The sequence below is a fragment of the Chenopodium album genome, chromosome 4 (genome assembly GCF_948465745.1).
Source record: "Chenopodium album chromosome 4, dcCheAlbu1.1, whole genome shotgun sequence".
Classification (NCBI taxonomy): Eukaryota; Viridiplantae; Streptophyta; class Magnoliopsida; order Caryophyllales; family Amaranthaceae; genus Chenopodium; species Chenopodium album.
The window spans coordinates 12,067,172-12,094,157 of NC_137837.1; the positions used below are offsets into that span (position 1 = coordinate 12,067,172).

Genomic DNA, 26,986 nt, shown 5'->3' on the forward strand with positions numbered 1-26,986 from the left:
TTTATGTCTAGTTCTATTTTTCTATTGTCAAAAAAAAAAAAAAAAAAAAAAGATTATTGATTGATTGATTGATTCAAAGGTGTAAGAGGTGAATCTTTCGCTGCATGCAATCCACCTAAAATACAATAATTTTTAAATTTTAGCATATGATAAAACTTATTTCTTCAGTGTTAAATATCTACACTAAGAAAAAGAAAAATTAAATGTAATTGCAACCGGCAGAAGTAGCATTGCATTCATTCACCCAAATTCTTCCTCTCACAAAGATCCCTACACTACTACAAAAATTGGATAAGAAACCATACCAAATAGGCCTAAGAGACCAGAAAATGTATGGTTTATATCTCAATGGTCTCTTAGCATAAGAAACCATGTTTTTAGTGTTGTTAGTTTGATTTAACAAAGAAACCATACTATATAAATATGTATGGTTTCTTAGATACCTTTTAAATTTATAAAATAAAAAGGCAAAGAGACCATATATGTAGGAAATGCGGTGTCTTTGTACCTTTTTTTTAAAAAAAATAAAAAATAAAAAAAAATTGGTAATTTTCCCTAATAAATCTGTTAACTCTTTCAATTGCCTTGCAAACCCACGCGCCACCACTATAAAATCATAATCTTTGAAGAACAATTTTAATCTTCATTATTTACATTGCAGCAACACCAAAAATAGTATATATATACATATGAAATCGTATAATCGTTATAAGCATCTAATATTACAACAATTAATCAATCAACTAAAACTCTAATTACAAATCAAACTCACTAAATAGTTCTATTGTACTGTATTTTTTCTAATACCACCATAAAGCTCTTGTCTCTTGTTGTTTCTTCTTGCTTTTGTAGAACCTGTTCATTCATAATCACCAATTTATAATTAGTTTAAAATTTAATAGTCCAAGCAATTTCTAACAACAATCACTCTATATCATTGTTTTTAAATCATTACTGATAGTAAGTTATTGAATTAAATTCCACTTAATCAACATATTCAATTTATCATAGAAACTATAGATCCAGTAACAACATACCCAATTTTCTTATTTTATATTTAAATTATTGAATCGAAAATTGGACATATTACATAATGGAAGCATATTTTTAACTGGACTATATTAATAAATCAACGAAATTTAACTAAAAACATCAAACAAAAAACAAGTAATGAATCAACAAAAAAATTGCAAACTCAGACAAAGTACATATCTTAATCATATAAAAGAAGGTGAAGAAGAAAATGAGACCTTGAGGAACGATTGATGAAGAAATATTGGAGCAGCGATTAACGACGACGACCTCAAAGCTCCGATTAATGACGAGACCTTGGAGCAGCGAGGAACTCGGAGTAGCAATAGATATAGACGACCTCAAAGTGGTGATTTAATCGTCTACGCTTGTGATTGACTGTTGGTGAGTGGTAATCGGCGGCTTGCAACTCTTTGTATTTGTTAGGGTTTATTTTGATAGTATAGTTGGAATTTTAAGGTTACAAGATAGAGATAAAGGAAGGAAGTTACTAATATAATAAAAGGTTGAATAATAATAAAAAAAAATGTCTCTTTAACCAATAAAATAAGAATAAAAAAAATTCCCCTAAAAAAGAAGAATAAAAATATTAAACGTGTAACGGTGTAAGGGACCAGTGTTTTTTTAATTCATGGTTTCTTTGTCCTCAATCTGTTATACAATAAATTTTATTTATTTAATTTGTTCTAAAACACCATATTTCATAAAGTGTGGTTTCTTATTTATATCCTAAGAAACCATATTAGTTTGTTATATGGTTTCTACACCTAAGAAACCAACTAAGTACATTATATGGTTTCTTATGAATGGTTCCTTTGCCCTATTTTGTAGTAGTGCTACAACAATATATATATATATATATCTACTTGGGTAACTATAATTGACCAAGTTGTGGTTGAATTAAATGTCATTGTTTAGTGTTGAAGCTTAAAGGTTTTGATGATGATGAACTTAAAGAAAGCACACTTCAAACTAATAAGAGTTCTCTAAGTGTTGTGACTAAGACAGATGAAGTTGACTTTGGAAGTGGAAGAGTAGCCTAGCTTTTGAAGACTCATAAGAGAACTCAAGGAAAGTTATAGAAGCTAGAAGAGTTCCCTCACAAGAACTAACGAAGTTCCTTAATAGGAACCTGAAGACAACAAGTTAAGGAGTTGACTTAGTTTGCGTTGAAGACAACAAGTTTTGGAAGAACTTGGTCTGCGAAGTTCCAGTTTGGAACCGGAATGAAGTTGACAGCAGGAACTTAGTCATGGACTGCGTGAAGCCAAGTATCCTACGCAAACAAAGTATTTATGCAGCAATAATTCAGTTTTGTTAAGTCTTTATCTTTTAGAATTGTTGTAAATATGTTTAGTAGGTTTACGCATGAGATTATTAGAAACATGACAAAAGCTTGGCAAGCTTCTTAAAATTGGAAAGTTTAAAAAGGATAAGATTTTAGGAAAAGATTTTCTTAACAAGATTTATTTTCTTGAAAATCGGTTATCAAAAAGATATTATTTTTTGAGATAATTTATCTTTGATAGATTTCCTATAAGATTTTCTTCTAAAAAAAATTTACTTAAAAACCGTGTTTTTGGATTTAGGAAAATTATCATGTTTATCTTTTGAAAACCCTACTTTCTATACAAGCAAGTCTTGTATAAATAGTAGAAATCAAAATTCATTTTTTTTGTGAGTTTATGCGTGAAGAAATCGAAGTGTGCTTAATTGTGTAAGTTTGCCAAGTCTATATCTTTGTCATATTAGTTTCGGATTTCATGCGTAGCTTGCCTCTCATATATTAAGAGTGTTGGGTTCTTGGGCGTGTATGTGCATTCATCTTTGCATACAATAGTGTGAGCTTCTTGAGTGAAGCTGAGTGGGTAGTGCTCAGTGAGTACGAGTGAATCTAAGTCAGGGACTTAAATTGGGTAGGATAGGGTCCTACTGTGTAGCAAGTTCATTCTGGAATTTGTGAGTATAGGTCTGATTATAATAGGTTTGTAACTTGTGAAGTTAGCCCTATTATAGTGCATTGGTTTGGTTTGGAAATCCCCTGAGTCGAGATTATACTTCCAGTTGGGCACTGGAAGGTTTTCTTGTAAAATATTGTGTGTATTGCAAGTTCCTTTACATTCTGTTTTACATTCTACAAAAGGTAGTCAATAGAAACTCACATACAATTCACCCGCCTCTTGTAGTGTTCGTCTCATCTAACATTTAGTAATTGATCTTTATGTTGTAACTTTTTGAAAAATTGTTTCTAGTTGATCTTTTTTTAGTTATAAAAAAATTATTGTGGTGTAACATGATATTGTACTATAAAATTAATTTAATTTCGTTCTTTTTTTTTTTTTGAAATTTAATTTAATTGCATTATAGTTCAAGCAAATTTAGGTTTTTAATAATCTTTATGTTTGTTTGTATCTAATCATTCTCTTATTTTGTGATTCAAGGTCTATAACTCTATATGAATCATAGTGTTTTTATCGGTTCATTATGCTTTTACGTTATTAATTGTACTTTTTTAATCGTTTTGTGCATCTTTTTTAAGTACGCTATCTTAATTGTTTTAGTGCTTAAATTGTGGGTTAAAACATGAAAAATAAAGAAACCAAATCTTTGACTATTTAGTGGATTTCATTGTGGGAGGGAGCCCCACTATCTCAAATAGAGTTTTTGTATCTCAAAATGGCATTTTTGTAAATAAATAGATTTGTGCAGGATTGAAAAAGAGGTTAATTCTTAGCTTCAATAACAATCAAATGAATTAGATGAAAATTTTCTTCATGACTACAATAGATTGATAAACTCCCTCGTCGAAAAAGACTAGAAATCACAACAATTTGAAAGAGGGTATGAAAAATGTACGATTTGCAGCAACGATCGTTTTGAGAGAATATGTTTATTTGATTCAATTGTCATGTACTTCGTATTAATTAGATTTAAATCTCTTTGTAGATTTCGTATAACTTTATTTATGAATTATTCTTTTTTTTTAAAAAAAAAATAAAAAATTAAGGGTTCGTTTGGCATTGTTGTGGTTTTCTGTTTTCTAAAATTATATGATATGTGTCCCATAATGAATCAAAAATTATATAAACTTATCAAAATTATGATAATTTTGAAAACTGACAACAGAAAAGTGGAAACACCTTTTTCTTGTTTCCTACTTTTGGTTTTTGGTTTTCAAAAAAACAGAAAACTGAAAACCAAAACTGATGCCAAACAAGCCCTAACCTTTTATATATATATTTTTTTTTTGAAAGAACCTTTTATATTTCTTTATAATATGTAATTATAAATATTTATGGTCAAAGTTATGCATTGACATATGTAGCAATCAAAGTATTGCAACTATTACGAAATGAGGTAGTATTTTTTACATTTCCCTTTTCCATCACCAACTTCGTATGCTCCGGTGATATGTCTAGTGGCGTCGACAAGGCTGGCCCTTAGGGTGTGCGGCCTGCGCAACTGCACAGGGTCCAACGTTGTTTGGGGCCTCAAATTCTTACAATATATACAAAATGGTTGTAACAAATGTATAGTGAAACTGTTGTGCTTAGTGGTAATACTGGTAAATGTGGAGGTATTGATGCCTGTAGATACAAGGTTCGAATCCTGCTATGCATTTTTTTTTTCCAGTTTTTATTTTTTATTTTTTTTTTTATTTTTTGTTATCTTTTCTTTATTGTAATTTTAATTTTATTATTTAAAGGTTTGGATATTCTTTCTATTTTCAAATACTCCGTTAATCCGTTTGTGCTTTACTTTTCATTTTGGTCTTTTTTTTTTAATTCCATTCCTATATTTTGGAAGATCACTAACTATATACTAAAAGACACACTAGTAATGACACGTGTCATTTTCTAGTGTGTCATTCAGTTTCTTTTTTTAAAAAAAAAAAAATTCAATAACTATATACTAAAAAAAACACACCAGTAATGACACGTGTCATTTTCTAAACACAAATATTTATATAGCTTTAAAAAATTCTAAACACAATTTTGCTCATTTTCTACATCAGTTCATATCTAACATATCTTTCGTAATCCTTTAATTTATTTTCCTCAAAATTTGTCAACTATATATATTTTTAGATTTTTTTTTATTTATAAAATTTAATTGTAATGATAGTTTAATAATAGTTATTGCATATTACCGTGCATGGCACGGGAACTAACCTAGTTTTAACAATATTTTATACTTTTATCCCCACTAATGGTCCCTTAACTCAGTTTCATTTTTAGAAAATATTACCATTCTCTCTCCTCTTTACAATAACCCGTAAAAACTTTTATAACTTGTGTTTTTTTTTTCTTTTCAACATATTTCAATCGCTTCAATAATATTACAAAAATTACATTTATTTCTTTATTCTAAACCTCTACAACAAATCATAGTAGAGTATTTATTTTTTAAAAAAAATGCAATATTATTATACGTTTCTTTTTTTTTTAAAAAAAAGGGGGCCCAAATATATCTCAATCTCACAGGGCCTCCAAAATAGTTGGGACGGCCCTGGGCGTCGATGGTCCCTTGTAGTCATCCATAGTTTTTGTGGCTAGTTGGGGTTAGTAAATTAGTTGTCAAGAGTAATGTGAAACTTTCAATCTAGTATTTTTTTCATGACGTGGTGGTTGCTCGTTGTCATTGGTGGTGGCGGTACTTTGCAGTAAGAAATGTGGAGAGTTTATATAAAAGTGAGAATTGAAGTATCCTTCATTTTATAAGGGGGCACGTTCAATAAGTCAAGTCAAAACACGGGCGTTACCTGGTTATTAAAGTCAATTCTTTTCAAAAACTTATCGAAGAAGTATACGGCTTTCTTCAAAGTTTCAAACTTCGTCGGAGGAAAAGAACTAGTACTCGTATTAGCAAAACAAAAAGCAAGGGATCGGAAATGGTAGCTCGGAAGCTACTCGTCCGCCATGAAAACTCAACCTTCGACATCGATTACGACACCGATGATGGCCTCGAAGTACTCTCTCTACCAATCTCTTTCTTCAACCTTTCTCTCCAATTACATTTTCTGCTGTAAAATGTTGTGTTTGAATCAACAATCTTTTGATTTTTCAATTTGCAGGTGTTCAAATTTCAACTATTTTCTCTCACTTCAATTCCTCCAGATGATCAGAAGGTGAATTAATCTCTAATTTTGTTTGATTCACTTTGAAATTGGAATATTTTGTTGATCAATTTTTTCATTTTTTCGCTTTAATGTTACAGATCGTTTGTGATGATGATCATCATGATATTAAGATCATTTCTGATGATTCTGACCTAAATTCAATTGAAGAAAAGGTTCGTTTGATTTCAATTGAAGAAGATGTTGTAGCTGAATCGTCGGCAACTGGTGATTCTCATGTTAATGAAGAATTGCTCAAGTCTGATGAAGAATTTGCTCGATTGCTTCAGGTAATTGCCTTTTGTTTTACTTTGATTTCGCCTTTCTTTTTCGAAATGATTGAATTAAAATTCTAGCATTGATCTACTGAGCTGTCGAATTTGTGGAAAATTGTTCTAGTTATTTCTAATTGCAAACTTTATCAAGAAAATTATGATGATTGACTGTATTAAACCATATATTTTCGCCTCGTAAAATCCAAGATTTCTCTATATTATTAATGTTTTTGTACTGTGATTTTCCGGTGAAATTTTCGTATTACTGATAATGTTACAATTTTTTAAGGCTGAGGAGGAAGCACTGCTTTTTCAACAGTATGTTGCTCCTGAAGATAATGGACAAATAGAAGAACAACTACGGGGTTATATTGATAAAGTTTTTATGGTGATTACGAATTGTGATTTTAATTTTTTTTTATTCAGTCTAGATTCTTTGGTTAATCAAGAGTGTTACTTGCTACTGCTAACTGTCTTTTTTTGTAACATTGTAGTATGAGGACCCAACTCGCCAGGAAGCTGCTCGTAAGACAGTACCCATTGATGAGTTGGAGGAGAAAGCATTGGTGTCCATAGCGAAAAAGGTTGGGTTACTAATCATTTTCATTCAATGTTATGTTGCTAGATTATGGATGATGAATTTGATGTTTACGTTGTGTTCAGTCGTCACTTCATATGTGGGCAAATCATTTTTTGCTTGTAAAAAGTTTAACTCTTGATTCGGTAGTTTAATTACCTATTATACTAATTCCTATGTAAATATCTTGTTAAGGTCATTTAGTTTCACCAGCAAGCATTTTTTTTTTTTTGGCTTATAAAAATTTTCTTATCTGTGTTGAACGGTTGTACCTATAGGTCTAGTATAAGAGTAGCTATTTTTCATTTAAGGGCAGGGGCTGAATATCTATTTGTAAAGTCATAAATTAAGCATGGCTATATTTCATCCTTGAGTGTCACATATCTGCATTTTATACATGTCTTATAGGTTTATACTCTAGATCTCCTTACTTTTCATTGAATAACACTGTACCAGCAAGGGTGATTGCATCACATGAGATGGAAGTGGCTGGATTTCTAGCCATTGCTGTCCATAGGATTACAAAATAGGATTAGAAGTCATCTTGTCCATTAACCATTGTTTGCTTTTCTTGCTATGACTTTTAATGCACCTCTAGTTGTGTATTGTGGGCTAAAGTACTTTAGATGCTTTAACTGTATACTTTTGAGCTATAGACTTTCTATGAACATATTCAAAAAATTTAAGTTTATCTCTTTGCTTTTTAGGAGGGGAACTTTGAACCAACAAAAGATGAACGGGATCATGCTTTCTTGCTGGAGTTGTTGATTTGGTTCAAACAATCATTCAGGTATTCTAGCTATATATTTTATTTCATCTTCTCTTCATTAGACCATTCTAGCTGAGAGACTTTCTTATAATCTTAGTTATTTTAATTAGGTTTGATGCTTATTTGACATGTTACATGAGTGAAGTCCTCATACTCAAAGGCTCTCCTATTGTTGAGTTTCTTCTTCTTAGGGATAAAGTTAATGTTTAACATCTAGGGGGGCTAACCAGAATTACAAAGGAAATAGGTATTACTATTGGGAACCTATTTATGGTAAAACTGAGGTCTATCCCTTATCGGGGGAAAAAAAAAAGTATTCTGGTTTTAGAATATTCATGGTATTGTTAAGGCTCTTGTTCTAAATTTGAAATTATATAATCTTTCAAGGTTACATAATGTAACAATGTTAGCTGTTTTCCACTTAAGCTTTGACTTAAGCTTTGTTTTCTGCATCTTATTCTTGCTTAAATCAGACCAACCAGACCATGAGACCAAAAAAAAATTCAAACATTACTGTTATAGTAGGTTTAAAACAAACCTTCACTTAGGTTACCTTTGATCATCCAAATTCTTGGTGGTTAATTTTTGAACATTACTTAAATTCAAGGCTACTATGAATTAATTCGCTTTATTGTTGTAACTTACTATTGTAAATATTAAATCAATTATCTTTTGTCAAACTGTGATGCTTGGACATGGCTATCACATCACTCCTGCAATCTTGCTAGTATACAAGGTCATAATGATATGATAGACCGTATACTCTGTTGTCTCCACCCGAAATGGGATAAGGGTCAAACTCCTATTTTGGACTAAATTGAAAATTCCAATTAACATAGTCAATATCTTCCAGATATAAGATTTAAATTGAAATCCCTAAATGGAGTTTGTATATTCTAATTGGTATCAAAATCTTAAAGCATATAAGGGATCTCTAAAGCATAAAGAATAATTTCTCTTTGACTATCAACTTAAATGGAAAGGAGAATGATCTCTCTAACACAAAGGGAATACTAACATTACTAAGTTCTCTATTATTTGCCCTAATTTCCTTTATAAATTTTCTCTTTGAGTTTGCCCAATATGATAAATGAATTAGAGGGAATACAACTATTCTCTTAAATACACTATATTTGATCCTACTTATTTTGTTTCTTATCAACTTCACCCAACCAAAAACTTAACATGTAACAAAAGCTCAATGAGTAAACAAAGGGGACGAAAGGAATTATGACTATAACTAGTGATTAACAATCGATTACTTTGGTATCTGGGCATTTTTTTTCCTCTCTTGACAATAGTTAGATATATGCTAAACATGATTCTTAGTATGTGGGGATTATTTCTTTCCCACAAGGCATGGAAATTAATATGATGAATGGTTAAATTCATGAAGAAAACTCCTTTGCGATGTTTCTTATTGAAGTATATTAATTCATTAGCCATAGCTTATGGAGTGCAATACACTTAAATGACACAATTAAATTTCTATGTTCATATTGAGACTATGGCAAATTGACCATGTTAGTAATTGGTGGCACTTTGTTTCTGAAAGAATCTGGGATTCTAAGGGATGACTTATATAATTGATTCTTGTACTATCCAATGTGTGCTCAATCACTCTAATGGCACGTCCAAATTCATATTGTTATTTTCAACCATGTGTGTTTTAAATGGCTTATTGCCTTCTGCAGTTGGGTTAATGCTCCTCCTTGTGATAGCTGTGGGAATCAAACTATAGGCCAGGGCATGGGTGTACCATCGCCTGCAGAAATGAAATATGGAGGTTCACGAGTTGAGCTATATCGGTATGAAAGAAAATTTATATCTATAGCTGTTTTCCAATTCTGGTGTTTTGATGGATTCTTTTGTCCCGTAGCTATACTGCCATTTGTGAGTTTTGATCCTTTTGATATTATATTGCTGATCCTAGTTGCGTTAGCCTCATGCATCTTTCCATTTATTATATTAATGTTGCTTTACACTCGTTAGTCACTACTTTTACTTTTATCAAACTTAAAACTGAAATCCATCTTTATGTCGAATTCTAGATAGGCAAAGTGAAGCCCTTATTTGATGTTATGTTAGTCCATATATAAGTTTCAAGTGTCAATATCTTAGATGATGATGTTAATTCTGGCATTCCCAAAAAAAATTCACACATGAGATTGGTACGGTAATTTTTTTAAAAATTAAAATTAAAAACATATTTGTCTAATGTAAAATAAAAAAGTTGGAAGTGGGAAGAGAAAAAAAAAAAAAAAAGAGTAGGAATTTATTTTTGAAAAGAAAATTAAAAGGATCAACGCAATAGGAAGAGAGAGAGAAAAAAAAAAAAAAAAAGCAAAGTATGAAGTTTTTTTTGGGATATCTCCAAATGAAATGTTTTTCATTGTGGGCAAGATATGGTTAAATGTAAGATTAGTAAGATCCTCGTATCGTATGCATTAATTTGTCTATGGAAATATCTTCCTTCGACCACCTTTGTTGATGGAGGTAGTTTTTGTTCAATCATACTACCTCCATTTCTTTTTAGTTGACACGTATTCCTTTTAGAAAGTTATTTTTAGTCGACACGTTTCTTTTTGGGGTAAATTTTTTACCTTGCATTTACAAGCTACCCACTTGCTTTTTCATTCTCTCTCACTCTCTCTCCTCTCCTTAATATATGTGCCTAAATCAAACGCGTTAACTAAATAGAAACGGAGAAAGTATGAAATATAATTAGGATCTGATAAGATGTTGAAGAACATATAACATATAAATAATAGATAAGTAGTTTTTGGGATTAGAACTTTTATAGGATATAGAAATATTAATTAGGATCTGCTAAGGATATGATGTGCTTGAATATTAGCAATTTGGATAATTTGAATTCTGTAACTTAGCATTAGGTATAATGATATGTTTGGGGGTATGATGCCAAACTAATAGATCATGATATAATATCCATATTGTATTGGTGGATGAGAGTGGAGTTTGGGGGATGCAAATTTTAATATCTCGAGGGATTTAGACCAAGCTGATGCGAGTACATGGAATCTAGTTTTAACACTCCCAGGAATTCATGTGGGTATATAGTAATGTTGGATGATAAAGAGGTTTCGATTAGCGAGTGTATAATTACCTTGAGTCAATTCAATTTGCAGAAGAATTGACCAAGATGTTACCCACAAGATGAAGTCAAGTTGGTTTTAATCGTCTAATGGAGAGCACTGGGGTATTGTATGACTAGAGCATACCTTTGAACTTAAAAGGAAAATTATATTGGATGGCTATTAGACCAACGTTGTTATATGGATCTAAGCTGAAGGATCATTTTGGGAAGATGGGGGTAGCAATGATGCTTGTGTTGAGATGGATGTGTGAGAACACCTTAAAGGGCAAAATCAGAAATTAAAAATGAAGATATTAGAAGGAAGATTGGAGTTCATGCAATAAAGGAGAAGCCGGAGAACCGATTGTGTTGGTTTGGACATGTTAGATGGAGATTGTAAATACGCACTGGTAAATAATGTAGAGGGTTGGGAGTTTGGGATTGTCAAGATCTTAAAAGAAGCAAAGGATGACCAAAGATGACTTGGATGAAAGGAGTTCAAAAGGACATGAAGTTGGATTTGCAGGAGCATGGAAGGAGACTAGGACAGGATCATGGCTGGCCATTTTGCATGGTCCATGTACCCGACCTCTTTTTTGGGATTAAGATTGTGATTGTTGTATGAGTAATTATCAATGTCGAAAAAATTGTCTTGTTATTGGCTTATTGAATTATTCAAATTATTGAGTTATGGCTGGATAGTTGGATTGGAATTTTTTTATCCAAAAGCAGACCATTTACTTCTACTCATGTGGTGCTAGAATTTTCATTCAAATCTCTGACTTCATTTGCTAGATTTTTATAATTGCTTATTTGGCTCTCCCAAAAAGTATATTTATGTATTATGTGGCTTAAGAATTAATTTTATACGGAGTAATAAATTGTAATTTTTTTTTTTATTCTAGTGATTATATTTAAATAGTTTCTTATTTGGTGCTCTAAATACTCACGGACTTTTGCTGTCAACCTACAGCTGCAGCTTCTGCTCGAGGATTACTCGTTTTCCACGCTATAATGACCCAATAAAGGTACTTTTTTTTTTACTTTATTTGTGTGCTCTTATTTGCTTGTGCTTAGCTTCTGTTTGTTCTATTTGTATCGTTTGTCCATGCAGATCCTAGAAACTAAAAAAGGGCGTTGTGGGGAGTGGGCTAACTGCTTTACTCTGTATTGCAGAGCATTTGGCTATGAGTCACGTCTTGTGAGTGTCTTTATCTACTCTCTTTCCTCTTTCATTTTGCCTTGCTGATTATTGAGGTTCTTGCAATTATTACCTTCCCAAAGCTAACATTATATTGATATGTTTTTGCCTTTTCTTCTCTTTCATTTTTCTGTATATCATTTGCTACAATTAAAGTTATGTTGCAAGCTTCTCATAAGTCATAACTATAGAGTTGTGGCTCCTAGCTCAGTGTGCCGGATTCAATTATTATGATGAAGCATAATGCAAACAAAACCAATTTTTACCCACGTTTTTTTTGGGTAAGTAAGATATATATCAATCATGCGAGAGATGTACATTTATAAAGACCCCCCTATGTACAAACAAACAGCATCAACCAAACACACAACAAACTACACAAAATTCTTAACACTATACAGCCAATCACAAGATCTAGTACATCATTTGTCATCAACAAGTTGCTGAATTCTCCAATAAATCTTTTGTTTAACCCTCAAGATCAGAGCTTCTGGTCTAATAAAAGCTTTCTGCCATCATGCATGATTTCTAGCATGCCAAATATGATAAGTGAGAGCTTCAAACGCTGCAAACCCCTTTTTCCTTTGCCTAGCATCTCTAAACATCCTGCCTCACTTCCTCCAAACAATGTTCAGATCAAAATGCTGATCTGCATTCCTTCCCCAGCCATTGCAACAACTTCAGGCAACTGCTACTAAGGACATCTGAAAAACTGGTGTGTTTCAGACTCAGCCTGTTCATGACATAAAGGTAGCTAGCATCCTCACCAACAACACATCTCAGAAGTATCTGCCAAGTTCTTAGCCTGTTGTGCACGGCCAATCAAGCAATCAGAGAGTTAATTATTGGTGTCAAACTGTCAACTGTCATTCAATTTTTAGTTTGAATGACAGTCTTGCTATATATATTTGGTTGTTAAGACATAGTTATTAACCTCAATATTCTGTATATCATCACAAGACAATGTCGTGCTTGCTTAATTGAGTGAATGGTGTCTAGTGTTTCGAAGATGTTTTTACTGTAATGTCTTGAATGTTACAAACAAATTAAAAAAAAAAAATTGAAAGAGATCTAAAGTAAAAAATTACAAGACAATTGCAAACACTAACAATACATAGAAAGACTGAACATATTAAGTAGGTGAAAATCACACCATGTATACTAATCTATTTGACAAATATTAGTAATTACACACCTCACAATCACCCTAGATTGGGCATTGCAAAACCCTTCTCTGACAAAGACTTAGCAAAGCTCCCTTATAATGTTTCTAATCTCCCATTAGGCAATGGAAGAATATTAATCCTTACCTTCAGTAAGTTGACTGTTACTAATTCTGGAATATTACATTATCTACGATTTCATTGTTTTATCATTAACAGTAAACATTTATGGAAAGGAGAGACTAGAGTTCGAAAATACCATAGAAAAGAAATCACAATCATGACAAACAGCCTTCAAAAAAGTGCTGGGCATTCTGCATGGATGCACTGGCCTCTCTGGGATAGTGGGATGGACACGCCCACAGAGCTTGAACAGTATACCAGTTGTAGAAATTAACAAAACAGACCTTCCAAATAACAGGTGTAGGGCTGTGTATATGTATTGCCCTTAATCACTATCACTTTGTTTTGTCTTAATTTGTATCTCCACTATCCAACTCAAGACCTATCACTTTTAGACTTGCAACCTAAGCATTGATCATAGGATGGTTTTTCTATGTCAACGACTCGACTAGTGCTTAAGGTTACTTCAGCTAACCCTCAGGCCTCAGAACACAGATAAAAAAAATGGGGGGGGGGGGGGGGGGGGGGAGGTAAAGTAGCAAGACATTACAAACTATTATCATTCCTGGTGGAGTGGCAGTTGTGTTTCATGTGTACTTCCATCCTTCTCTAGTTCTCTTTCAATCACTACAACTTGTGCTTTACATATTTAATATTACCTTGCCGGTAATTATTTAGACTGGCTAATTGATTTGCAGCATTTAGTAGCTCTGTGTCTAAAGACTTGCAGTTTAAATAAATTGTCTTGGAGATGGCATTTTTGTCTTTTAGGTGTTTTTTTTGGAGAGAATTGTCATCTTAAATTTTGGTATTGCAGGTTTTGGATTTCACAGATCATGTATGGACAGAGTGTTTTTCACATCATTTAGGGAGGTAAGATAACTATTTGTCCCGCTTTTATGTACAGATATGCATTCTTGATGTTTGTGGTCCATTTTGGGGAAACCAAAGATGCAGTTTGGAAATTTTTTTAATGCAGTTGCCTCTGGCTTTTTATAATCATGACTACTGCCCTCAGCATTTTATTTTTTTATTTTGTAAATTTCAAACAATAATATCAGTACCTCTAGGGACATCCCCTTTAAGTTTGTCTCATGTCATTTTTAAAATCTAATGCTTCATCCTTATTTATGTTAAAAGGGAGCTAGATTCCTCAAACGGTATTGTTTGTCGCTGAACTTTTTCTTAGTCTTGACAAAAAAATTAAAAACGATTAAGGCAACAGTTTGATACTTTGACTGCATAATTACCATCCATCAAAAGTACATACTGTTCTAAATTTAGGAAGGTGGTATTCCTGGACATGGTAATCTGTAGGCATTTGATTAAATTATTTATGAATAAATTGTATGAAACCTCCCTTCTGTTTTTTCCCTATTTCCTTTGTGCTTTTCCATAGCTTTTCGAAGACTGATCACTTGGGTGGACTTGTATCTTCTTATACTCAGGTGGATGCATCTTGATCCTTGTGAAGGAATTTATGACAACCCGTTGTTGTATGAAAAAGGGTACTTCCATTTTCCTCCTCATGTCTGTGTGTGTATATATATTAATATTTGAACTGTGAGAACCACATGGGGTACATGTCATAGAGTTGTAAGGTACATCTCTTATAAGGTACATATCCAAAGTTTTAAAACTGAATTTTTTTACAAAAGTTGTAAGTTGCATGTCTTGCCACTACATAATACGTATCTTAGAGCTATAAGGTACATCACATTATTCACATATATTTTATAATTGATTTTTTTCACTCGTAAAGTAGTTATATAAGCTAGAGTCAAATTTGCACATTTGCCGAGACACAATTTTGACCATCAATATTTTTTAATGAGAGATTAGTAAAAAATTATGAAAAAATTAATTTTTAAAAGTAGACATTATGACAAATCCAACAACATATTATATGATCATATTTATGCATTAAATATTGGTAAAAAAAATTAAGTCTATGATGATATATGAATAGTGGAAAATCTCAACTCTAGCTTGTAAAAAAAACGGAGGGAGTATGAAAAATTAAAAAAATGTCTAATGTACCTGATACTTCTATGAGTATATGACATGTGCCCTATGTGGTTCAGTGGTTCTTACCTTCTTCTCACCATAGCCTTGGTTCTTACATGAACCTAAATTTGAATTATAATGCTTTCTTTGTTCAATAACTAATGTAATTTAGCACCTATATTGCATAGGTGGAATAAAAAATTAAACTATGTGATTGCTATTGCAAAAGATGGGGTATATGATGTCACAAAACGTTATACAAGACAGTGGCATGAGGTAATTTGAAGTAAAAATATTATATTGGATGCCAACACTGATTATGGTTCTTGGATTTTGTATTATTCTGTCATAACTTATACTGCCATCCCCCTTCTATATCTTTCAGGTTCTAACCCGCCGGAATATTACAACAGAGCAAAATTTATGCAAAGATCTGGAAAAACTAACAAAACAATGCCGAAAGGGTTTAAAACCAGAAGAGATATCTTTGCTTGAAGAACGTTACAAAATTGAGAAAGAAGCTATTGAAAGAGATCTTCATTCAAAGGGTGATGCTGCTGTTTCACTACCTGGGAGACTAAGTGGGGACAAGCAATGGCGCATTTCAAGATCAGAATATGAATCTGGCAAGGATGGCTTGAGTTGCACAACTTGTCCTGTTCGTTTGTGTGTCGATGAGCATGTTTCTAATATTTATAATTCATTGGGAGTTGTCATTTCCCAGTTTGCGGATAGCTCTCTTTCAGTCTCCAGTGGGGTTGATGCCCTAAAGACCCTAAGAAGGATCCTGACAGATTGTCAGAAGTGTCCTTTTAGATCTAGAAAGATAATTAAAACTTCACATGGTCTACAACCTTCTTTGCATCATTTATTGCCTGCTTTTGGCAAGCTAATGAACACCCTCTATCTGAAGTTTGAGCTCGACACTAAAAATGAGGTGCTTGTGCATATGGTTGGCCATCCTATAAAGACCTCCTTAGCTTTGCCGGTTGCACTAGATGCTCTGGATGATATGATTGTGAGCCTTGCTAAATGTCCCAGCATTTCAAAAGATTCTCTCTCTTTGCCTCTTCTGAGATTGAATAGAATACATTCAGGTTCAGTCCTTGCAAGTGGAGAAGAGCTTCCTTTTGGAATTGTAAGTCAACTGATGGAATCTTTGTGTTTTCTGCTCTATATATGTGTGGTGAGAGGTTCATATCTCTTAAGATTTTTCATCGATATATATAAACTGTATTTTCAGGCTACATCAGCTTTTGATGGGTTACAGTCATCAAAATGGGAAGAACCAAATGGAGCAAGAGGTATCCCCCCCCCCCCCCCCCCCCTCTTTTTTGATGGGCTACAGTCACTGAAGTTTATTCTTTTTTAATTCTGTCTACTTTCATTTTATCACTACTATTTCTTCGTTCCGTTTTTTGGGGACAGTTCCTTGTGACGATTCATGTTAGCAATCTTTTGGGGATTTGGGCTTTGTGCCATCCAATGTTTCTTTTTATGCAATCTCATAATATTATATTGTCATATGTGATCTATCCTTACGTTACCTTTTGAATTTTGGTATTGCAGGTAGTTGGATTGCATACAAACTGAAAGAGGAGCAGATGTGTGAGGTTGTGGCGTATGAGCTGATGTCTGCTAATGATGCTCCAGAGAGAGATCCAATGGATTGGTATGATCAGTACATAACACTACTACACACCCATCCCCAACCCCTCCCCCCCCCCCCCCCCCCCCCCAAAAAAAAAAAAAAAAAAAAAAAAAGGTGGTGCAAATAGTTTACAATAATATGCGCGAAATATTACTATGTAAATTAAATACCATCTTTTGAACAAGTAACAACTATGGAACAGAGAAAATATAACTTGATCTTTAGAATGAAAGAACAAAAGAGCTAAGCTAGTGTATTCAGTGATCTCTCTAGAATTTTTCCCATATGAACCATTAAGGTTGAGGTGGTGGAGTAGTGGCATTGCTCCTTAACTCATATCCCTAAGGTCTAGGGATCAAACCTCATGGAACTCATTGAGGGGTTTCTCTTATCTCCTCCTCCAAGTGAGTCCCTTCTTACATTTTATGAACAATCAATAGTAGTTAGCTAACATAAGAAATGACCTTAGCTCTAAAATGTTCTTTGGACCTTGCCTAATACATATAGTTTGTGTGTTTTACATATTCATCCTTATCGGCCTCCTGTCACGAGATGGCTTAAGTAATTTGAATTACCTATTAGTGAAGACACAGTTCTTTCACTTCAAGGACTGAAGGTGTTCCCTAAATTTCTCAATTATCTTCCTTGTGTTCAAGATGGACTAAAGTACACAATTAAAAACTTGTTGTGGTATGCCGGTATCTATAGAAGACTTGGTTCATCGCATGGAAGATGCATTCGTTAGGATGAACATTAAGACAAGTCATTCAGTGCTCCACAATTTGTGACACAAGCTGTTTTTAGCTCGTTCCTCTGAGAGGTATTGGTTATCTCAATTTTAAGTTGGCGAAGTACACTGCGTCCCCCAAGTAGTCAATGCCATCAAAGGAAATGGAAATGGTTTTGTGCTGTACCTTGTTTCAGTAATTATTATTGCATAATAGGGTACTTTTTCCCTTGGATATCATGAGTGTACCATAGGAGCTTCAGAGGGGTGAATAATTCCAGCCTTCAATAATTCATCCAATTGTTTCCTCCAAGTAGTTCTGAAACAGCTATCTTATAAGGGCATGTAGGTTAGCTCTATTTTAAAGTTTAATTTTATGGTTGATAGTCCTTATTGTCTTATTGATTGGAGTATATTTAGTAGCTGAACTAGTTACCAAGTGCTTTATTCTCACTCAACAATATGACTGTAAGGAACATGGGCTCATTCATCTTTTCTTATGAGAACAAGTAAACTGAGCCCTTTCTCCAGTTGAATAGCTGAGTGATTAGTTTGTCATCTCTTTTCTTATGAGAACAAGTAAACTGCACCTTGAACTTTAATTATTTGTTGTTATCTTGGAAGAATTCATAGACACAGTGGACTTCTTTTGGCCATAGTTGATTATTTCATTCTGGCAACACACAAATTGCTATTATGGCCTGTGACATAGTATGTACATGAAGGTCTTGTGGGGAGAGGGGCCTCTTTTGCTGGAAGGAGACAAAACCTCACTCTTTGAAAGAATATCCCTTCATTGCTGCTATAAGCTGTCTACTTTTTTCCGTGACCATTTTTACATTGAGCCCATACTTTTAAACAACCAATCTTTTTTTTTTTAGCATGTCTCCAATCTCAAGCGTGCAAATAGAGTATCCTTTCACATAAAAGGGAGCCCTTATGTTGAACAATGACTACTTTATAGTCCAAAAAGTACTTCATGTTGAAGTTAAAGATGTCGGCTTCTATAAACTCTCTTGTGCCACTGAGATTTTGAGATTTAGCTGGTTTAATTCTCCTTTTGCCAACACCCTTTAGGTTTGTTGCCACGCATTAGGGTGATGCATTTATCAGGTATCTCATCAAGACATCAACTAACCCTTGCACAAAAAGTTCTTTGCGCGCATGCACTGCATAAGTCGCCGATTGCAGTCGTTCAAGCTGTTTTGTTTTGATAGCCCAATCACTTTCTCTTCAAGTTGGTTTCCTCCTTTGGACTTTCCTGATAGCCACGCAAGTTTGTTTAGATGATTGTCATCTGGTTTAGCTGTCACTCAGATGCTTACACAGATCTCTTGATGCTTAGATTTGAACTCAACTCTGATAATAGTTATTATGGTCATCATGCACACAACCTTGCCTATAAGTTGGCACTTGAGTGCACATAACAGCACAAACACTTGTCTACTGGTAAACAGAGTAAATCAAGGGTCCATCAGGGTGGTTGTGCGGGCATTCATAAAAACTGGTCCGACGCAATCTTATGGACTTCAATGGATTTGAGATGCAACATTTGTTTAACACAACGTTAGTATAGATTATTATAGCAATGCAACATTTGTGGGTACTACCTTTGGTTATCATTAATCATCACTCTCTAAAGTGCTTTATATTAAAAATACATTCCCAAAAGTGAAAAACTTGAAGTACACTATAATTCTTTCTGAGCCTATTGAAAAGCATTGATAAGGAAAGTTCATGGAAATGAAGGTTGGATTCTAATGCCTGTTCCCTTTGATCCTAGCTTCTGTTTATTAGATATTGTGGCTATGTTACTCTGACACTCTGCTGTGCGTCTCCTCCGACACGTCAACACGATATGACACCCAAATATATAGTAGCCTTATATGAAATGCTATAAAATCCGGAGTGTCAAAGGATCCGATTCTGTCAGACTCGACATCTAAATCCAGTTTTGTGCAACATAGGCTTTGTGTATCTGTAAATATTTATGTCCCAATCTTCTGCAAATGTTTTCAGGATTGTTGAAGGAAGCAGTGATGGAGGATCCAGTTGGTATGTTTTGGACAGACAAACTTCTCAGAAATTTGATAGCCGTTTCCAGCGCAAACTATACAGGGTTGGATCACGGCATACACAATCAAACGCCATAAGGTATTCACCCCACCCCACCCCACCCCCCCCCCCCCCCGGCTTCCCCTTTCCCCTCCTTCCTTGGTAGAAAAGTACCTGAGTATCTATTAAATGCTGAGTTTTGCAGGTTCACCTTTCTGTCAGTACGAGATGTTAAGTCGACCTCAAGGCTACAAATTGGTAGTATTGACTTGTATGCAGGAAACTGCTAACATCCAGTGCAGGAGGAAAGGGGAGGCAGAAAGGGATTATGTATAAATGACTCCAGAAGGAAGAAATGTAATATTGTTACTACTGATTACTGGTGCCAGTTTAGTCTGTGGCAACTATTATGCTGCTTTGATTTTGACTGACATCTATTTATTCAAATACGAGGGTTGTATTTATTATTTTTATTTCAAAATCTATCAGGTTTGAGAAGTTATAGGCTGAATAAAAATATTGTATTCAGTTATCCCTCGCAATGTTGTAAAGATGTAATCCTTATATAACAACTAATTGTTATGCCCTTGCATTGCCTAGGTGCTTCGTATTGCACAGATTTGTAAATGTTGTTATTTGATCTTGGCTCTTTTAAGAAATGTTCACATTGTGTTCGAAGTTAATAATTGTCCCTACTTGAAAGAGTTGAAACATTCGTTTAACAATCGTACTTTAGACTTAACTTTTCTTATTTAATTTGAAGTACGAAGTATGAAGTGAATTATAAGCTTATAAATATGGAGTACATTGTAAATAGATCTTGTTTCAAAGTTTACTACGTAGTATGTTGTTATTTGATCTTGGCTCTTTTTATTTCAAGTTTTTTGCTAATGGCGTAGTGGTATGTACTCTTTCACCCTCCAAAAAAAAAGGTATATTGGTATAATGGGATTTACAGTATTACGTAGCTTATGATTCTTTTATTTAATTAATTTTCTTTAGAAGTTTTATTCAATTAAGGATTTTTTTGAAAATAACACCACAAATTTTACAAAAAATGGATTATAACACCACAATTTTTCAAATTTTGATTATAACACCACAAAAAAAAATCAAAAAATTTGGTTTCACCACCAACTAACGGATTCTTGGATGGAATCCGTTAGTAGGGTCCACTGTGGACACGTGTCACTCAGCGATTTATTTAAAAAAAATTAATTAAAAATAAAAATAAACCCTAAATCCTAACCCAACCCAGCCCCACCACCGGAACCACCAGCCAAAACACTGATATCCCCTGACCTCCCGCCGAAACCACCTTATCTCCAATCGGAACCAGCCGGAACCGGCGACTCCATCATTTCCGCTCCCAGAAAACTACCCCAATCCCACCTAGCCTCACATCTCCAACAACACCAAACTAGCCCGCGCAACCACCTCCGCCACTCCAAACACAACCAAATCGCACCCACCGAACTCCGCCTACTTCGACAACCCACAGATCTCCACCTGGGCAACGACCCCCGCCCTGATCCCCACCCTAGTTTGCGACCCTACTCCTTGCTAGCGGCGGATGGGGTGCTTTTCGGTGGCTGAGGTGTTTCAAGGATGGGTTAGGTGGGTTTTCGGTGGCTGGGGTGTTTTGAAGTTGTCTCCGGTGGGTTTTTCGGTGGCTTGAGGTGCCGACGGTGGGGCTGGGTTAGGGTTTTAGGGCTGCCGGCAGCAGTTCATTGTTGCCGGTGATGGATCGGAGCTAGGTTAGGGATTGGTATTTTTTTTTTTAACCAATCAATGAATGACACGTATGCTTAGTGGGTCCCACTAACAGATTCCATCCAAATATAAGATTAAATGGTGGTGGAATTCAATTTTTGGATTTCTATGTGGTGTAATAATAAAATTTTTTTAAAAGATGGTGTTATAATCCATTTCTTTGAAAATATGTGATGTTATTTTTAAAAAAAAATCCTTCAATTAAATAGCTCAAATATATTTATAATAGTTACTGAAAAACGATTTTTTTTCCCTGACCTTCAAGTAAAACTTTTTATTGACATTAAACTCACATTTTGGTTTATTTCAACATGATGAAAATGGAAATAAACATTTTTTTGTTGTTGTTGAAATAAACACTATATTATGGGATATATGGAGCATTAATGTATCAACTAGTCATACAGTAATAATAAAGTAGGAAAATTTGCTTTATTATTACTTTTCTTACCTTTTTTTTTTTTTCAATTTTTCCTACTTTTCAACACAACACTTTCAACCCTAATGCCTAATCCTCAAATTCTATTCGACTCTCCCTTGAAATAAAAAATTGAAATCTTTTTAAAATAAATTCTCACCTTAATAGCTTTCATCATTATTTAACTTTGCAAATATCTTGTACATTCTAGTTATAAAATACGTAGTAAAAAAGATGCATTTTTTAAAATTTGAAAGGGCAATTGAGCATCCCAGAATTTTTTTTTTTAAAAAAAAAAGAGAGAAAATTTAAATTTCTGGACAATGTTAGGTCAGAGCAATCAATGCTTGTTGTATGCACTCCTGTCTATCTCAAGTTGTGCTGCCCAAAAATCAAGCTGACTTGAAACACATTCTGAACCTGTTGAACCATATGAACAGAATTTCTTGACAGAATTCTCCACGCCGAGATAGTCATACACGTCCTCACTAAATGAAGGACTAATACTCTTAAGCTCGTCAAGGGTTAGGTCTTGAAGCTGGCAGCCCTTAGAGACGCACAATGCGACAGATCTTCCCACAATATCATGACCAGTTCTGAAGGGTACTCCCTATTGGATAATGTAGAATGAGAAGGATCAGAAAATGTGAAGGCAAGGAAACAATTGCAGAAAATATGGCCAGCAATTTAAACAGCAAAGATATTTTACACTAGCTAATTTAAATAATATGGGTTAAAATAGGCTAACACTTGAAAGAAAATTAACCAAAAAGAAATCATTCTTACAAGAATTGAACACTCTCACCTTCTTTACAAGATAATCTGCAAGTGTTGTGGCATCAAGATGGCCAGCGGGCAGAGATTTCTGAATTTTGTTTCTGTTAAAGGTAACATTTTGTGCAAACTCAGAACTTACTTCCAACATTCCTACGATAGTTTTCACACTGTCGAAGACAGGCTCCTTATCTTCCTGTTTAGATGACAAATGAGAACCATCAGGTCAGAAGAGCCAAATGGGAAAGAAACAAAGGAAAACCAGACAAATAGTCTCCAGAAATAGTCTTTCAGGATGATAATTGAGGATAATCAGCTTGTACCTGTAGATCACGGTTATAAGCATGGGGAAGTCCCTTGCATAGTACAAGAAGAGTTACCAGGTCACCTACAACTCGTGCAGATTTCCCACGAACAAGTTCCATAGGATCTGGATTTTTCTTCTGAGGCATTATACTACTTCCAGTAGAAACTGAATCATTAGGAGTCAAAAATCCGAACTCCTCGGAAGCCCATAACACCCACTCTTCACCAAGCCGGGAGAGATGGATGGCTGTGATAGAATTAGCTGAAAGGAACTCCAACACAAAGTCTCTATCTGAAACTGCATCAATGCTGTTTCACATAAGAAAATGAAAGTAGCCATTACAGAAACGCACATACCAAATTGGTTTAGAGGACAATCTATGGAGTCCCTATTCATATCCACGGAAGAAGACAAGCCTGCTTGCAGTATACAGGCAGCTAAACAGTGCCAAAAAGCATTGTATATAACAGCCCCACATTGAACAATTTAGAAAAGAAAAAAGTTCTTAAAACCAAAAGCATGCAAGGATAATCTAGCACACAATCAATTGCAAAACAAAAGAAACATACTGTAATTAAACTATTGAAGTATAATACACTATAACAACGAAACCTTTTAACAGTCAAAAGTTTGTTCATTAAACTATATTGATAAGGAAATTTGTCAATTATAACTCATTAAAGTATCCATTTTCAGGTTACAAGCTTACAACCATTTAAGTTTATTTTTGCAAATTACAACCAAAAAGTCACCTTATATTTTAAACTACAATCAAAATCTAATTTATGGCCACTTTCATCGGAATGTAACCTCATTAAACATCAGGTGATGTAAAAAATGAGCCCTAGCCTATACCAGTTTGGAATCAATTGATGATATAATGACAAATGACGTCATGTTTTGGTGAAAGTAGTTGAAAATTGGATTTTGGTTGTAGTTTAATATGTAAGGTGACTTTTTTGGTTATAATTTGCAAAAATCAACTTAAATGGTTGTAACCAGCAAAGTGGATACTTTACAGTTTGTAATTGGCAAATTTTCATATTGATAATAATAACGAATTAACAGTCACTCAAGTCATCATCTGCTTTACTAGATATAGTTACAAGGCAAATCGGAACAGAGGGATAAAACAATGCTGACCCAGTGACCCCACAGGAGTTAAGACTAGACAGCAGATTTCATGTTTAGTAAATAGAATGCTGAGCAACTCCGACAGTTCATGAATACTTGCTATCAAATACTGAAAATTTACCTGTTTCTCAAGGGAGCAGTGAATCCTAAAGCATCAGAAGTCATAAACCTATCGATTGGTAGGCCGGTGCCAGCCAATGCACATGCACCCAGAGGACAGAAATTCAACCTAGTTCTGCAATCTGTCAGTCGACCAGCATCACGTTCAAGCTACAGATAAAGACCAAGGCAAAATTAAAAGATTTATTTTTCTCAGAACAAGAAAACACGAGCAAAAAATGAATCAACTCCATTGATGTTGCAGTAACCAGACAGAAGAAGTAAGTAACTTAGTATGATACAGAAATACAGTAACTAAATGAACGGAACTGCACAAAATCTACATAACATTAAGAAGGAACATCTTGTCTCTAAAAATCTTAGGAAATAACAATAAGAATGAACATCAGAGATTTTAGCAACCATGAATTCTGAACAGAAGCATGAAATTTAAAAGTCAATGTACCTGTTCAACATAAGTTAAAAGAAGATGTTCCAATAATACAGGTTGTGCCCTCTGCAAGTGTGTGTAGCCAGGAACAATCAAGCCTTCATTCTTAAAGGCCAAGGTAACAAGTGAAACCTGCACGTTATATCATAAGAAAATTTAGTTAAGCGGAAATTAGTGAGAATTTCTATATAAAGCATTATATGCATCACAATAATTAAAGACTTTGTGCGGATAGGCAAGCAGCAATGGAACAAGAACTAGGTGACAAAATAGTTTTATAAATGTAGAAGAGGAAGTTGATCTATAAAATGTTTAAACACAAAAGGCAGGGCAATGTGTCAAGTTTCTGACCCTCAATGTCAGAGAAAATCTAAAAGTAATAAAAACAATGCATGCTAAGCTCGGCTAACACACCCATCAAACAGAACCTGGTAAGCTGCAATGAAAATACAAGTGCAGCTGTTTATTTGAAGTTTTATGATACTTCTCAGGCAATTCAATTAGAGGGAAAGGACATAACCTGAAGTTTTTTAATCTTCTTGAGGATCTCATCAATAGCATCTCGACACCACAAACGAAAGTCAGTTGAAACTTGATCATTCCGGCTTCGTGCAGTGTGAAGCTTCTTCGCAGGCTCCCCAATAAGATCAGTAAGTGCTGCTTCAATGTTCATGTGAACATCTTCCCTATCACTCCTCCATACAAATTCACCTGCCTCTATACGCCTCTTTATCTCATCGAGCCCTTGGAGTATACTATCTCTATCTTCAACACTAATTAACCCCTATAAATATATCAATAACTCCAGCAATCAGATTCTCATTTACTCTACTCATAATAACAAATCCAATCAATAAAACTTACTGCAATAACTCTTCACCTCAAATAACTAAGCAAATCATCAGCATTATGACAACATACTCCGGATTTTGCACAATGGGCATTCCAATATCACTTCAGTGAATCATGGATTAATAGAACATAAGTTTCAAACATGATATCAACGTTCCAATAGGTCTTGTATATAACGGGTGTATTGTATCATATATAAAGCACGCGTTATCACCACAAATCACATAATAGTCGACTACCCGCAATATATTGAACTCATTATTCAAATAAAAAAAAGTCAATTTACAATTCACATGCCAAAACTCATACTAATAGCTAAACAAATACACAATAAATAACAAAATTAATAAACCCTAAAGAAATAAAGGTAAAGACCTGATGAGCAAGCATGGTAGCATGAGCACGACTGCCCATAATATCATGCTTGTAAAGAGCTTTATCGAAGGAAATTGACTCAGTAAACTTCTCAACAGCTTCAGTGACACTCTCCTCGAATCTACCACCCCACAATTTGACCTCTTTTTCTGGGTTTTTTAGGTCATTTTCAGAGGAACTCATTGTAGTACCAGAAGAAGCGCAACGAAGAAAAGGGAGGGGTTTTTGGGAATTGGGTTTTCTGGGAATTTGAAGAAATGGGTTTGGAGTGTGAGTTTGGGAGGTGTTTGAGTTAGTGGGTATTGAAGAGAAGATTGAAGTTTGATGAAGAAGGGAGGAAGAAGAAGCAGCAGCCATTGATAGTTGAAGAGAGAATTTGATGCGTTATTGAGTGGGATACTGATTACTGGGGTTCTGCTTACTCAGTGGTGTAGGCGGCGATTATAGCAACAATGTGTTAATGAATAGAGAGTTTTGTTGTTGTTGTTTTTATTTATTTTTTTATTATTATTTTAAAAAAAATAAAAAATAAATTAAAAAAAAATAGATTATCCATGCAATGCACAATTTTAAATATATATATATATATATATATATATATATAGTGTAAGGCTCTGTTCTTTTGAGCTATTACTTGGGTTAGTAATGTTAATTGTTGGTTGTTTGTTTTAGAAAGTGATTATTTCCTAGGAGACTTTTAATTGAGTATAAAAGTGATGTGTTGATAAAGTGCTGGAAATATATTCTAAATACTACTTTTGATGTTTTATAAAGAGGGTTTAATCACCCATTAAAAATGGAGATTATTAGGGGTTTTAAAATAATTTTCATATTTTTATTGAACTTTAAATTTGCTGTAATCTCATGTGTAAGGGTGTACTTTAAGGTTTGTTATGAATAAAATTTAAAGAACTATGTACAAGCCTTTAATTTTAAGTAAAGGGAAGGTTTTAAAGTGTTGTTTAATTGGATTTTGAAGGTTTTTAAGTAAGTTAGTATTGTTGTAAATT

At 34.0% G+C, this 26,986-nt stretch overlaps 2 protein-coding genes across 2 annotated transcripts; one reads left to right on the plus strand and one right to left on the minus strand.

Moving 5' to 3' along the window:
• The first annotated feature begins 5,831 nt into the window (after nucleotides 1-5,831).
• On the plus strand, nucleotides 5,832-20,412 carry LOC145626696 (peptide-N(4)-(N-acetyl-beta-glucosaminyl)asparagine amidase-like). Its single transcript, XM_081679157.1, has 17 exons — nucleotides 5,832-6,001; nucleotides 6,107-6,160; nucleotides 6,250-6,438; nucleotides 6,713-6,811; nucleotides 6,918-7,007; nucleotides 7,708-7,790; nucleotides 9,464-9,577; nucleotides 11,840-11,894; nucleotides 11,981-12,067; nucleotides 14,171-14,226; nucleotides 14,802-14,861; nucleotides 15,549-15,636; nucleotides 15,746-16,498; nucleotides 16,604-16,664; nucleotides 16,930-17,032; nucleotides 19,758-19,892; nucleotides 19,999-20,412. Exons 1-17 carry the CDS (start codon nucleotides 5,924-5,926, stop codon nucleotides 20,081-20,083), a joined length of 2,190 nt encoding a protein of 729 aa, XP_081535283.1. The 5' UTR covers nucleotides 5,832-5,923; the 3' UTR covers nucleotides 20,084-20,412.
• A 1,721-nt stretch (nucleotides 20,413-22,133) lies between these two features.
• On the minus strand, nucleotides 22,134-26,406 carry LOC145626697 (argininosuccinate lyase, chloroplastic-like). Its single transcript, XM_081679158.1, has 7 exons — nucleotides 25,977-26,406; nucleotides 25,270-25,533; nucleotides 24,765-24,881; nucleotides 24,321-24,469; nucleotides 23,082-23,373; nucleotides 22,790-22,954; nucleotides 22,134-22,594 (listed from the first exon to the last, which is right to left on the minus strand). Exons 1-7 carry the CDS (start codon nucleotides 26,331-26,333, stop codon nucleotides 22,325-22,327), a joined length of 1,614 nt encoding a protein of 537 aa, XP_081535284.1. The 5' UTR covers nucleotides 26,334-26,406; the 3' UTR covers nucleotides 22,134-22,324.
• Nucleotides 26,407-26,986: the final 580 nt, after the last annotated feature.

Bases quoted from the DNA above. Each gene is read 5' to 3' on its own strand.
- LOC145626696 (XM_081679157.1), top strand. From the start codon at position 5,924: ATGGTAGCTCGGAAGCTACTCGTCCGCCATGAAAACTCAACCTTCGAC. The intron at 12,068-14,170 runs GTGAGTGTCTTT...TTGGTATTGCAG, and splicing joins TTGGCTATGAGTCACGTCTT to GTTTTGGATTTCACAGATCA. The intron at 17,033-19,757 runs GTATGATCAGTA...AAATGTTTTCAG, and splicing joins GAGAGAGATCCAATGGATTG to GATTGTTGAAGGAAGCAGTG.
- LOC145626697 (XM_081679158.1), bottom strand. From the start codon at position 26,333: ATGGCTGCTGCTTCTTCTTCCTCCCTTCTTCATCAAACTTCAATCTTC. The intron at 25,534-25,976 runs GTCTTTACCTTT...ATATATTTATAG, and splicing joins CTACCATGCTTGCTCATCAG to GGGTTAATTAGTGTTGAAGA. The intron at 22,955-23,081 runs GTACAAGCTGAT...TCATCTAAACAG, and splicing joins CTTATAACCGTGATCTACAG to GAAGATAAGGAGCCTGTCTT.